This window comes from Anolis sagrei, chromosome 5 (genome assembly GCF_037176765.1).
Source record: "Anolis sagrei isolate rAnoSag1 chromosome 5, rAnoSag1.mat, whole genome shotgun sequence".
In the NCBI taxonomy this organism is placed as follows: Eukaryota; Metazoa; Chordata; class Lepidosauria; order Squamata; family Dactyloidae; genus Anolis; species Anolis sagrei.
Window position 1 is genome coordinate 158030562 of NC_090025.1, and position 14120 is coordinate 158044681.

The window sequence follows — 14120 nt, forward strand, 5'->3', positions numbered from 1 at the left end:
TTCTCTAGCATGTTAAAAGAAAACCAAACCCTAGAGTTCTATATATTTAGCTATAAAAATGAAAATCCAGAAGAAGGGAGGAAGAAAAAGTCATCCCTGAGATCCATTTTGGAAGATGACCTCAGGTCTTCTTTAGAACAATAAAAAAATGTTTAGTTATGCAAGGCCCATCTGACCTGGCTGCTTTATTTATTATGTGTATATTGTTAGTTATATAAAAAAAGTTTGCAGAAACATTTTGAATTGTTTGTTTTTGTAGTACCTATGTTATGGTTACTTCTGGTACCAATTTTTCTGTTAAATGAGTAAAGCCTGGGAACTTATATTCTTTGTACTTTCATGTTTTTGGCGATTTATTGAAGTGATCACTGTTTTCATGAGTTGGTGTTGGTAGTGGTCCTCCGTTTACCTTGTACAGCTGAGGTTGCAGTCAGAGGGGGGAATCATGGTACTCTAGTGATTCAGATTTGGACATGAATATTTTCAAATGGAACAAAGACTCTTTTTTGCCAAAAGGTCACATTGAATATTGTTTTAGCATAAACCTGCTATCTAGTTAAGGAATAATTCCTACGTTCTTGAAATGAGATAAATTGTATTGATGCCTCAACTATCCAGCATAAAAAAACTACAAACAGAAAACACTTGTAATGTCATGTTTGAGATTCCCCTTCTGCATTGTAGGATCAGGGGAGTGGCTATAGAAGTTATGAGGTCATTTTGGGACCACATATTTTCTATAGCCCCTCATTATTTTGACTCAGCTGTGGTGGCAGAGCTGCAGATATTCCTTTGACTTTCATGGCTCCAGTGCAAAACACAATCCGGACTAACTGGTGAAAGACTGAAGGATATGTTGTTTCTTGGTGACAAGAGATCGCAGTGACTGTGGTTTCAAAGTATTCCGGATTTTTTTCAATCGGAGTAAGTTAAGAAATGGGAATGAAGGCCAACTTTCTCAGGAACAGCTTGGGTTTATATGTTCTCTGACAATTGCAAGTCTGATTTAATATATCACACACCCCAAACACAAGCAAATAACACAGTATAATTTTTCTTGTCTTTCACTGTAAATGGTCTTGCATCAAAACTCTTGAGTTCTATACATTTAGGATATTGACTATATTTGGGGGAGGACTAAAATTGCTACATTGTTGTACCTCTCCAGGAATTTCAGGCCACTCTTATTAGCCTGTTCTCTTGGATTTGGTGGGGTTGTCAACTTGCAACAGCTTTCTGTTTCCACCAGTGATCTAATCTGTCAGTGACCTAATTGAGGTGGGAAAGCTGAAGACCAGTTATGTATAAGATCATACATAACTGACATAGTTATGTGTGAGATCACATCCACAGATCAACGATCCGTTTTGATCTTTACAATACGGAATACGGTAGACTCTTACTATGAAAGCTCATTGAATGGGGTTTCATTTATACACAAAGTGTATTGAATACCATACGATCACTCTGGAAGATATAGAAAATGTCTAGAGAAGTGTTTTTCTAGAGAAGTTTTTTTCTAGGTTTCCAGCACAATTTTTCATCAAGTTCCACTAGAAAGAACATTTCTCTAAGCATTTTCTAGGTCCTCCAGGGCAATTCTGTGGTATTCTGTTATGTCATTTCATATAAGAAAAATAGGGTTCCAATTACATTAAAGGTCCCGGAATGCATAGTTTGTTCAACACACAAACTACTGTATTCTCAAATTACCCATCATGTACTAGATGAGAACAAATATATTTTTAAGGTTTTCCTCATTGACTGACCTTTATAGTGGATTTCTATTAATCTCAACAGAACCCTGGTTGTTTTGTTTATCTTCATATAAGGCAATAAATAGAATAAATCAAAACATTGTTGCCTTTTGTAATTTCCTCCATTATCAGATAAAGACAGAAAACTTGGTCTTGCTCTTCCAAAACAAACTCATGTGAATAGATTGATCACTTTCTCAAAGTTCATTTGGAATAGAAGGCTATGTAAGGATGGAAATAATGTGAAAGATGTAGGGCTGGATTTCTTTTGAAAAAGAGTGGTCATGTGTAATTGAGCAAAGTGATAGAAAATGAAAGTATGCAAAACATTTTCCTATTTATAAACTTCTTTTTTATCTCAGCAATTGAAAGTGATTGTTTCTAGGAAAAATTAAATACTAATGGCTTTCATTATTATTTTTGTCTTTCAGATCTGCAGTTGTCTCCTTCATTTTCTCTGTTGACCTTCCTCCTCCCTTAAGTTATTATATATTTTTTTGCTGCTGTGTGAAAACAGAGATGTCTCGCAGCCCAGATGCGAAGGAAGACCCTGTGGAATGCCCCCTTTGCATGGAGCCGCTGGAGATTGATGACATAAACTTTTTCCCTTGCACCTGTGGTTACCAGATATGTCGCTTCTGTTGGCATCGTATTCGCACAGATGAGAATGGGCTCTGCCCTGCTTGTAGAAAGGTACTTGTTTTAAGAACATACAAATGAATTTTATTATATAGTAGGGTTACCCAAAATGAAAACTTGTTTGAAATATGGTGTGTCATGCCTCCATTGTTTACTAAAGTTTTATTTTTGATTGCACTGGGAAATGAAGAAGGAATGTTCAGTTAAGTGAATAACAAGTGTTGGCCCAAGTTTTAAATTATGTTTTGCACAGTCCAGAGATTTTTTTAAAGATTTGTACTGCTTTAGATATGTTCTACTATTACTGGTGAAGGTTTTTCATGGCATAACAAGTTGTTCTGACTAATATATTGTTCTGTATGGTACAATCCCCTTACCCACATATTCAGTTTCACTTAGTCTCTAGGTATACCAGTGTGGTTCTATTATATGCTTCTGGTGTAGTCAAACTACATCATATTCACAAGAGGTCTTGGAATGTCTCTCTTGTGGATATGGAGATCATGCTGTACAAATCTTCTACTCATTTGACCATTACAGTTGGCCTCTCCATGTCCACAGATTGAAAATATATCAAAAATCAAATACTATGGGACTTTATCATCTACAAATGTAGATCTCCCGAGAGGGGGGATGTGTGTATGTGTGTGTGTCCTGGAACCAACCCCAATGCTTACCAAGGGCCCATTGTATATAGTTTCCTTATGTCTACTTTTACTGATTTCACATATCCTTCATTTTGTGAAATCTACCTTGTTAAATTGTCATGGGTCTAGTTAATATCGCAGTGTTGTGGGACACCATCCATGTACAGATTTAGTCATTTTAAGCTTTTTACCTCCTGCTTCAGTCTGTTGTGGGAGGTGGTGTGGAGGAGCTACAAAAGTACATTGATGGAGTGCTTTATTTGATTGTTGCTGTAATGTATGGAGTGGGTGCTTAATTCATATAGTATTCTTATATAGTAGCACATTTGGCATGTATTGTTTACTCTCCACATCCATGGATTTAATTTTCATTGATTCATGGCATTTCTAATAGGGACTTTGAGAACACCAGTGTCCATCTTGAACTATATTCAGTTAAGTCACACTCAGTCATTGGCCAGATTTGTGGTTGCTGGAAAGAAATCAAACTGGCAAAGTGATTGGTTCTGACTGTAAGTGCATTTTTTCACTCACTCGCTAGAGCTGAGTGAAGGGAAAGGGGATGGGACAGGGAAGGATGAAAACCAAGGGAAAAGAGGGACTTGGTTCTTCTCCATTGATTTGCAACCACCTCCAGATTTCCATCACCAACTCTGCAGTAAAGAGTGGGCTTCCCTTATTTTCTTCCTCCCCTCTGTCATGATCTCATAAATATACATAAAAAGAAGGAACCCTGCGCATGTCTGAAATAATGGATGTACTTGCTATTCAGCCACTTCCCTCCTTCTCCTCAACATCACCAACCACTATTTCACGATTTATAGTGCAGTCCTGACACACTCAGGAGCACAACATCTGTGTGCAGACACTCTGTTTCGAACAGGAGGCGGAGAAGAAAGGGGAAGAGTTTGAAAAGGGTGATACAAACAGAGTGATGTCAAGGAGTGGGAAGGCTGGTAGGTCGTGAAGAAGAGTAAGATGAAGGAGCCAAGAAAGCTGATAGAGATACATTCTCTACATTTGCAGGAATCCTGGGCCCACAGGCTCTGCAAAAGTTGAGGTCTGGCATTTCATGTGGGCAGTTGAGAATATTGCAATATGACTGAGTGTGTGGAGTTGTGAAAGTCTACCAAATACTGTAACATAAATCAAGGCAATTTGTATCTATTAATAGACAGATAGATCTCAGAGTGATTTTCAGTGCATTGGCAAAACATTGATTTTCAGTTTTATAGAGAGATCACCTGGACACAGTTCAGGAAGAGAAGGTATCATATAGTAGCGGTTTTCTCTGCCAAGCAAATGAAATTATCCCTGTTTTCTTATCATTCCCTTTGCTGCAGCAAGATAGAACAAGAGCTAATATAACATAGTTCAGGAATAGATGATTAGCCAAATGTCAGATACATGTGTATAATGGGAGAGGAAATCAGTGTGAAGTTGAGTGCTGGTTTAATTTTTCTATTATCTGCATGCTCTTTTTTTACTAACTTTAAATATATGCAAAGCATAATTTCTTTTGTTGTTTGGTTAAACTTTCATTTTCCATGTTCTCACCTAGGTAATACGTTCCTTCTGTTTTAAGCTTCTGAGCTGCTAGCTCTTCCTTATTTTGTGTAAAGTTTGTATTCTTCTGATAGTATCCAGTCATGCTACTGGAAATGAAATTCTTTGCAGTTAGTACTATGCAGTAAATCAGGTTTGGACAAATTGCAGTACTTTAGTTCTTGTTAGACTTAAGCATCTGTCAGTATTCCCAAACATAGCTAGCGATAAGAATGCTTGAGTTGCAAAACTTTTGTCAGGCTGTGTATGGTTTTCAACAGATCGGAATTGAACACGTTTCACTTGATAAACGAAGATAAAAGAATCAAGTGCTGAAGTAAAAATATTGTAAGGCCAGTGGTCCCATCCTTAACTTTTGATTAATCTTCGTAGAGGCCAAGGAATCATGTGAATGGATTCCTTTATATTTGTCAGTGCTGTTATAGCATCTTGGATTCTTACATATGTAATTGTAAAAGCAATAAATACTTATGCTTAATTTTAAAAAACTACATACAAGATACATAACACGTGTACAGATATTGTTACTAACATAACAACTCTTATTCTCTGTGTACATACGGACTTGGGTTCAGAGTTTAAGCATGAATAAGCTGCAGCAACAGTTACTCCCTTCAAGCATTAAAGAATTGCTGAATCTCTTGATTGCACTAAGGGAGATAGGCACACACAAGGATAGCATGAGCTACTCTTCAGTGTTGTGTAGACCTTACGATTAAATAGTCATTACTTGCCATCAATAGCCAGTCATAAATTGTTTTTTCCCCCAAAAAAGTAATGTGTATGCTTCTGTTCAAAGTGCTGGTTTGTTTTCAGAGTATACTACAGATTATTCCACTTTAAATAAATGTTATGTCAATTCTCTGCAATACGATAATATGATTATGACATTTTATCCATATACATGCAATAAATAACCATTGAATATACCCTTCAATGTATAGCCTTCCAAATTGAGCTTCTGCATTGGTCAGGTTAAATGCTTATGTATAATTCCCTAATGCTGTTTTTTTAAATCCCTGGGGCTGTAAGAAGTGAGTTTTCTTCTTAGAAAGCTTAGATGAATGTCACACAGAAGTAACAGTTTAAGATATTACTATGGTATCATAGCTTGTGCTGTTTTTGTGTGGCGTGTTGCAGTTCTATTTTATCTTGTCCTTGCTCTTACAATTTTGATGTCAGCTGTTATACCTTCAGATGCCAGCTCGGAAAAACAGGCTTGTAGCAAACTGCTCAGAACAGTAATCAAACCATGCTTTATATTCTTCCTAATCTGCAGAAACAATTCAAGCTTCCTGTAACGGGAAGATTGGTAATATCAGCTTGTCTGCTGTTACCTGCCTTTCCAGGGGCAGAGAAATGTTGGATGTATTGTCAGCAAAGTCTGACAGTTCTCACAGAAACCACATGGCTAAAACATATATCTATCTGTATGTCTTTTGAAATCACCATATTTATTGATAGTTTTATATATGAAGTATGCACCGTAGGGGGTATAGATTCTTGAGAAAGCAGTGAATAGAAATGATTTACTAAAGGTAAAAGCCTTGAAAAATAGAAAAGCAGGGCTGTGGTTGCAATACTAATAGCAGAACTGAGCTTCCAACTGAGCCTAATACACAAAACACAAGACTATTATTTCCAAGTAGGAATGAAAAACCCCTCAAAACAAATAATGTGATCTGTGCTGTTGGTGTGGGCATCATTGTGTGTTTCTGCCCTTGAGGAACTGTAATAGATCACTGATGCATCCTTTTCTAACATAATTCCATAGAAACAAGGATGAATTATTTTTGGTACAATTTTTTAACTGGGTCCTAAAAAGATAATTTCAATAAACACCGTTTGGTTTAAGAAACAGATAATGATTGAAGTTCTTGATACATAAAGCAAGTATTTTCTCCTAGTGACCAAGTTACAGATTTGATACAACTTCACACACTCGTAACTGGGCCTCTGCCCCATCCTCTCCTCACCAGCTCTTTCATCCCCATCTCATGCTATGATATGGGAACCTAGCTGAAAGGAGTGAGATGAGAGGACGAGAGAAAAGATTCCTAGAATTTGAGCAGAGACACTGACCACAAAAGAGCTTCTAGATGATCTGTCTCCTTGAATAGATCCTCTGATTGATTTTTCAGGAATCTTTCTACTTCATAGCCAGTCCTTTTTAGCACAGTCTTCCAACTCTATATACACTTCGAGAGAACTGGAGAAGGGTAAGACCTCTCTGTAATTGCAGGGACCTTAACCTGGATCCAACCAAATGGTTTACTTAGTATTGGAGTGTGTGGTGACCCCACCTCTAGGAGTTTCTGGATGAAATAGATTATTTATATCAGGCATGGACAAACTAAGGCTCGCGGGCCAGACATGGCCCTCTGAGCTCTTATGCCTGGCCCTCAAAATTTCATCTGTCTTCTGGGCATAAGGATGCGGCAGCTCGCCACATCCTTATGCCAAAAGGACAAGGGAGAAAGGCATGCGGCAGCTGGGAGCTTTCTAGAGTGCTCTCAGTTTGGGGGTATTCCTGGACTCATTGTTGAACCTGAAGGCCAGGTACCTATGGTGACTAGGAGTACCTTCTGTACCTGTTCCTTGAGATGTTCGATCTGGCTATTGTGGTACATGTCGTGGCCACCTCCCTTTTGGATTACTGTCATGTGCTCAGCTTGTGGCCACCTTTGAAGAGTGTTTGGAAACTTCGACTCATCCAAAGATCTGCAGCCAGATTGTTGACCAGGGCTGGCTACAGGGAGCATAACACTCCCCTGTTGCAATAGCCCCACTGATTGCCAGTTCATTTCCAAACACAATTCATAGTGCTGGTCATGACTTATATGGCTCATGTCCATGCTATATGGCAGATTGTGTCTCCTAGTACGAACCTGTCCAGGCTCTAAGATTATCAGTAGAAGCCTTTCTCTCAGGCCCATCACAAGCATGGTTGGTGGGAATGTGAGAGAGGACCTTCTTAGTGGCTGCTCCTAAACTCTCAAGCTCCCTTCCCAGGTAGGCTAGAATGCCCCCCTCTGTTATCCTTCTATGGCAAGCTAAACATTTTTATTCGGGAAGGCTTTTAAATAAGTTGACTTGTATGTTTAATTCTATTTTAATATTAAACATACAAGCCAACTTATTTAAAAGCCTTCCTGAATAAAAAAGGTTTAGCTTGCCATAGAAGGATAACTGAGGGAGGCATTATGTTATCCTTCTATGGCAAGCTATGGGAAGTAATAAAAGCAGGATAATAATCATCACCAATTCTACTTCTTTGAGATTTCTCCACTTGTTTTTCTCCTTAGCCATATCCAGAAGATCCAGCAGTGTATAAACCACTTTCCCAAGAAGAGCTGCAAAGGATAAAAAATGAAAAGAAGCAGAAACAAAATGAGAGAAAACAGAAGATATCAGAGAACCGTAAACATCTGGCCAGTGTACGAGTAGTACAGAAGAATCTTGTCTTTGTAGTAGGCTTGTCCCAGCGCCTAGCAGATCCAGAGGTAAGCAATTGCCAGACTTGTACTCCTTACACCCACCAAGTGCATTCAAAACGTTTGTTGCAGTTATTGTGACTGGAAAACAAGCTCTCGTCCAGACTCATTGACCTCTGAGTAGAGTTTAGTACCAGTCATAGTGTCCTTTGCATGATTGGAATATAAGCATCTGAGATCATTTTCTGCTATTTGGAGAGTAGGTTCCCTAAGAGGGTGCTAATGAAATACTATTTTGCCTCATGAATATTAACTTATAGGGATGTTACATGATCCTGTCTTCCCCCACACTGCTTTATACTGAGGTAAACCTGCTGGGTGATATACCTGATATTTTATTAAAAGTTGTCTCTTATTTTTATTTCATCTTAAGAGAGGCAGCTAGAAATTATATCTAGGTCTCACTGTTGAAAGGGGGGAGTGGCAATTAAATTGTGACATGACATAAAAATTGCTAATTGGCAGGACCAGTTGATTTGGGACTACATGTATAGTGTGCCACTATAGTCATATTGTAGAAGGAACTTCTCAGGCTTGAGGTGCTTTTCCTTGAATTATCAGATGGTAGCGATTATTAGAAATATAGTTAAAAGGTTCATCTGCCATATCACCAAAGGTTTTCCCGGGGAAGACAATTCTGGCCATGGTAATCCGTACCAGAATTACAAAAGTCATTTTATAATTTTCCTTTAAAAACAATAACCCAAGAACTTTGTTTGATGCCACCAGATAATTGTTTAAGAATACTCAGTTGCAGCATATTACTGTGATGACATTTGCTGGTCATTTGAGGGGACTTATGTTTCTTACAAACACAAGAATGGCCATCAGACTGGAAAAAATCAACTTATATCCCCATACCAAAAAAGGGAAATGCGAAAGACTGCTCAAACTTCCATACAGTGGTCCTTATTTCTCATGCCAGTAAGGTAATGCTCAAGATCCTGCAAGGAAGACTCCAGCAATACATGGAGCGAGAGTTGCCAGATGTTCAAGCTGGGTTTAGAAAAGGCAGAGGAACGAGAGACCAGATTGCCAATATCCGCTGGATAATGGAGAAAGGCAGGGAGTTTCAGAAAAACATCTACTTCTGCTTCATTGACTATTCTAAAGCCTTTGACTGTGAGGATCATAATAAATTGTGGCAAGTTCTTGGTGGGATAGGCATACCAAGCCACCTTGTCTCTCTCCTGAGGAATCTGTACAAGGACCAAGTAGCAACAGTAAGAACTTACCACGGAACAACAGAGTGGTTCAAGATTGGGAAAGGCGTACGGCAAGGCTGCATACTCTCACCCAACCTTTTTAATGTGTATGCAGAACACATCATGCGATGTGTGGGGCTTGATGAATGCAAAGCTGGGGTAAAAATTGCTGGAAGGAACATTAACAACCTCAGATATGCAGATGACACCACTCTGGTGGCCGAAAGCGAGGAGGAGCTGAGGAACCTTCTAATCAAGGTGAAAGAAGAAAGCGCAAAAGCCAGGTTGCAGCTGAACATCAAAAAAACCAAGATTATGACAACAAGAATGATTGACAACTGGAAAATAGAGGGAGAAAATGTGGAGGCCATGACAGACTTTGTATTTCTAGGTGCAAAGATTACTGCAGATGCAGACTGTGGCCAGGAAATCGGAAGACGCTTACTTCTTGGGAGGAGAGCAATGTCCAATCTCGATAAAATAGTAAAGAGTAGAGACATCAGACTGGCAACAAAGATCCGCATAGTCAAAGCCATGGTATTCCCCATAGTCACCTACGAATGTGAGAGCTGGACCTTAGGGAAGGCTGAGCGAAGGAAGAGAGATGCTTTTGAGCTGTGGTGTTGGAGGAAAGTTCTGAGAGTGCCTTGGACTGAGAGAAGATCCAACCAGTCCATCCTCCAGGAAATAAAGCCCGGCTGCTCATTGGAGGGAAGGATACTAGAGACAAAGTTGAAGTACTTTGGCCACATCATGAGGAGACAGCAAAGCCTAGAGAAGACAATTATGCTGGGGAATGTAGAAGGTAAAAGGAAGAGGGGCTGACCAAGGGCAAGATGGATGGATGGCATCCTTGAAGTGACTGGACTGACCTTGAAGGAGCTGGGGATGGTGACGGCCGACAGGGAGCTCTGGCGTGGGCTGGTCCATGAGGTCACAAAGAGTCGGAGACGACTGAATGAATGAACAACAACAAATGTTTCTTACATTTCTAAATGGCTTGAGGTTTGATATTAAGCACTGCCTTCTCCTATAATTTCCTCCATGATATTTATATTCAACATATGCAATCCTCTTCTAAGACTTCATCTGTTTGCTGAAATATGAATGACTGAAAGATGTAGGAGATTTTCAGTTGAGGAACCAATCTTATGGAATATCCTTTTCTCCATTGTTTCATACTTTTAGCACTGTTTGGTTCCATGGAACTAATGAATATCTGTTAAATGAAAGTATGATCCCGTTTTTCAGATCCAGAACAGAATTTCGTTATTCAAATGTTCACCTTTGGTATGTCGGGGGAAGCAACCTTCTCAAGCCTCCTCTATATGATGTTTGTCAGTTTTGTAATGTGTTGTTTTATAACTTGAAGTATATGTGTTACTTGATTTGCAGTTTCATTATCTCTATACACCTAGAGCAGAGGGAGGGGCTGCAGGTCACGTGACTGACTCAGTGACAGTTTAGAATGTTCACATTTAAACAGGATGACAGGAAATGTCAGTTGAGAAATGACTGTTAAGAGAAGTGTGTTGAACATTGAATGAGCTTGAGTATAGAAGTCTGTCAAAGTGCAGAAGCTCATGTTAGGAAGTTAGAAACTGTTTAGGCTTGTGTTTATTTTGAAAATAAACTCTTATTAAAGAAATCTGTATAAAGCAACATAGTTTATGAAGAAACTATTAAAGATTATAAGTTCAAGATACAGACTCTCTGAAACGTTACTGAAGTTTTTAACCCTTGACAAGTAATGTGCTTGTATGTTTAAATACATGATGTTATCAGTAAACAGAAATTATCTTTAAAAAAAATCGGCTTGTATCATTGTCTTTTGAAAGCATCAAACAGAAACAAAATATCTACACGCCCAGCAGTCATCTATTACCAAATGAGCTCTGCTACCCCAATTAGGTTGTGATCCTAACAGTTCATGATCTATACCTCGATGGTCAGTGATCCTAACAAGTCATGATCCATTATCCCCAATTTTCTAGGTACAGCAGTCTGGCATGTTTCCATTACTGGTGCATGTAAAAATTTATTTCAGCATCATTTTCTTATTTTTTTCATTAGAATTTTTCAAAGCTGCCAAAGTGTACAAGTAGAATTTAAACAATGTTGTAAATTTTGTTTAAGCTACTTGTCAGTTATGACATTTATATTAATTATATTCATATTCTATACAGGTTTTGAAAAGGCCAGAATATTTTGGGAAATTTGGTAAAATACACAAAGTTGTAATCAACAACAGCACATCATACGCAGGCTCACAGGTAAGATATTGCCGTCTTCACTTTGTCCTAGAGAATAAATAGAATTGACTAATAGTTTCTATGTGTGCGTATACTAGGTTAAAAACATTCCAGACAAATTTTCCACTGCTGTTTTACTGTGAATGTAGTAATACCAGAGACCAATTAATTTTACCTCAAAACCTACCAGTAAAATAAACTGAAATGACTTGAAGTTACCTTATAGACACGTGCCCGAATCCTCTCATTTCTTTGCAATAGTTCTTTAGCTACATTTCTCCATACAAATCTTTTCAAATATGCAATCATATTCCAACCTGAAGGGTGTCATGATTTATTCCAGTCATTTTGTTTGTACACATGTACTGAAAATGGACTACATAGTTTTTCAAGAGGCAAGATGTGCCTTTATGACATTCATTTACTTTGATTAAACTGATGGACGAAACATTGAGATCGACATATGAATACCATACTAATGTTTAGCTTTATTTTCATCTCAGAGTGTGCCATTTTCCTTCAAATTGGTTAGTAAAAAGGAAGGTATTATTTTAAGCAATTGGATTTCTAACAGTAAAAGAAACAGATATGTAAAATAAAATGTTAAGGGAAGAAAGAAATCTAAATTTGAAGTAAGGGTTTTTCAAAACGAACCATGGCATTCATACTTTTTATAAATGGTGATCAGACGGTTATCAATAGCAAATGCTGCTGTATGTTACTCCTGTCTACAAAATTTCCAGTTCACAGACAGGAATACACTTTAATTGAGTTTCAAAAGTCACTATGCCCAAAGCTTTATATAATTTCTAGTTGATGTAAAACTTTACATATGGGGAAGAAGATGGATTTTAAGTACAAGACATAGTTATTTGCAGGCCTTTCACTTGATACTGCATAAGGTGTGTAGGAGTCAGGAAACGTCTTAAAACGCTGCTTACTACATGATGTTAATACAGTTTCACACTGTAGAGGATTTTTTAAAATTAAATTTTGATAGTAATGAGTTATTCAGGAGCACTTTTATTCTCTACTGGCTGTACCTGATTAATTGCTTTCCATTGAGCTAAAGTAGAAAGTTGAAACAGAAGATGTTTTCTCATGGTATTTAAAACCAGTTCTGTATTATTGAACAAATAATGTAACTTCACACAATTCTAAAGTACTTAAAGAACTATTTTTTAAACTTAAATCCTTTTGAACCAAATCTAGGGGCCAAGTGCAAGTGCATATGTAACCTACATCCGGTCAGAAGATGCACTCAGAGCCATACAGTGTGTCAATAATGTAGTGGTAGATGGAAGAACACTTAAGGTAATGTTTCTTATTCTATGTTTTGTAACTATTTTCAATTCTGTAAGAAAAAGCATAGTAATCCTAATTAAGTTTCATTGAAAAAGCATTTCATAACATAATGTATGTCATAACAATATTGGTTGCCTGTCATCTGTCGGACTCAATTAATGATGTTGATACTTGTTTGCACAATCTTAAATGATATAAAACTCTATCTTGAAAAGTACTTCTCTCATATTGTAAAATTGTGTGGTGATGCCTTTTCCAGATGACAGCAGTGGGCATGGACTGTGGTTTAATGACTTGTGATGGAGCCTTCACAACAGCTCCCCAATTACCGAATCTTTCCCTGGGGAATTACAGTCAGTCCACATTGCTGAGTTTTAGGTTTCACCTGACTGGGATCTTACTGTTCTAATTTTGTGTGTTGCTGTTTTAGTTTACTTTAATGACTGATGTTCTTAATTATATACAAACTGGTAATTTTATTGTACACTTCTCTGGAGTTCTATTGCATGGTTTAATGCTGCTGCTGTTCCCCTGAGACTGGGTGTTTAAGTAGTGATGGTTAATGCCTTCCCATTTTATTCCTGAGCATTATATTACCTAAAGCTGGATTTTAAGATATTTGGGGAAGCAGATTCATTTTCACGGTATAATGTTTTGTATCCTTTATTGTTCTTAACATGTTTTGTTTTCCATTAGGCATCTTTAGGTACCACAAAATACTGCAGTTACTTTCTGAAGAACATGCAGTGTCCAAAACCAGACTGTATGTATCTACATGAACTAGGGGATGAAGCCGCCAGTTTTACAAAAGAAGAGATGCAGGTAGGTGTGTGTGTGAATCGGCAACAAGAATTGTCTCACAATTTTTTGATGTTTTGGATTCCACAATTTCAGCTCTGGGTTAATCAATGGCATTCAACGACAATGATAATCTATAGCTTAAATTCACCATTATGGGAACTTAGAGCCTGGCAAAAAAAAAAAAAATCAGTATTAATCCTTTATCTTAGTCTGTTCCTTATTTGTAAAATGGAGATGACCAGAGCAGGGTTGAGAAGAAACACAATAAAGAATGTTAAGCATCATTTCAAATATATACATGTTTTGAGCCAGGAGAAGTAGTAGTTCATGTTCTTATTGCCATTTTATGGAAGACTTGTGTTCCAACTGTCCTCGATGATGTTTGCTGCACCAACCTCCACAAATTGAATTGGTCTCCCTTTTGTGAAACAATGCAGAACCCGTTGAACCATCT

General features: G+C 37.8%; 1 protein-coding gene across 4 annotated transcripts in view; it reads left to right on the forward strand.

The window, feature by feature from the left end:
* The window catches only part of CNOT4 (CCR4-NOT transcription complex subunit 4), a 74166-nt gene that overhangs the window by 17678 nt on the left and 42368 nt on the right, over positions 1 to 14120 (forward strand). For 3 of the 4 annotated variants that reach the window (XM_067469150.1, XM_067469149.1, XM_067469151.1), the window contains exons 1-5: positions 2196 to 2450; positions 7915 to 8112; positions 11495 to 11581; positions 12773 to 12874; positions 13562 to 13687. In XM_067469150.1, coding sequence (XP_067325251.1) covers positions 2277 to 2450; positions 7915 to 8112; positions 11495 to 11581; positions 12773 to 12874; positions 13562 to 13687 — 687 coding nt within the window. In that variant the 5' untranslated portion in view covers positions 2196 to 2276. Of the gene's footprint in view, positions 1 to 2188; positions 2451 to 7914; positions 8113 to 11494; positions 11582 to 12772; positions 12875 to 13561; positions 13688 to 14120 lie in introns of those variants that run through there. The other variant, XM_060777226.2, reaches the window with a different exon arrangement.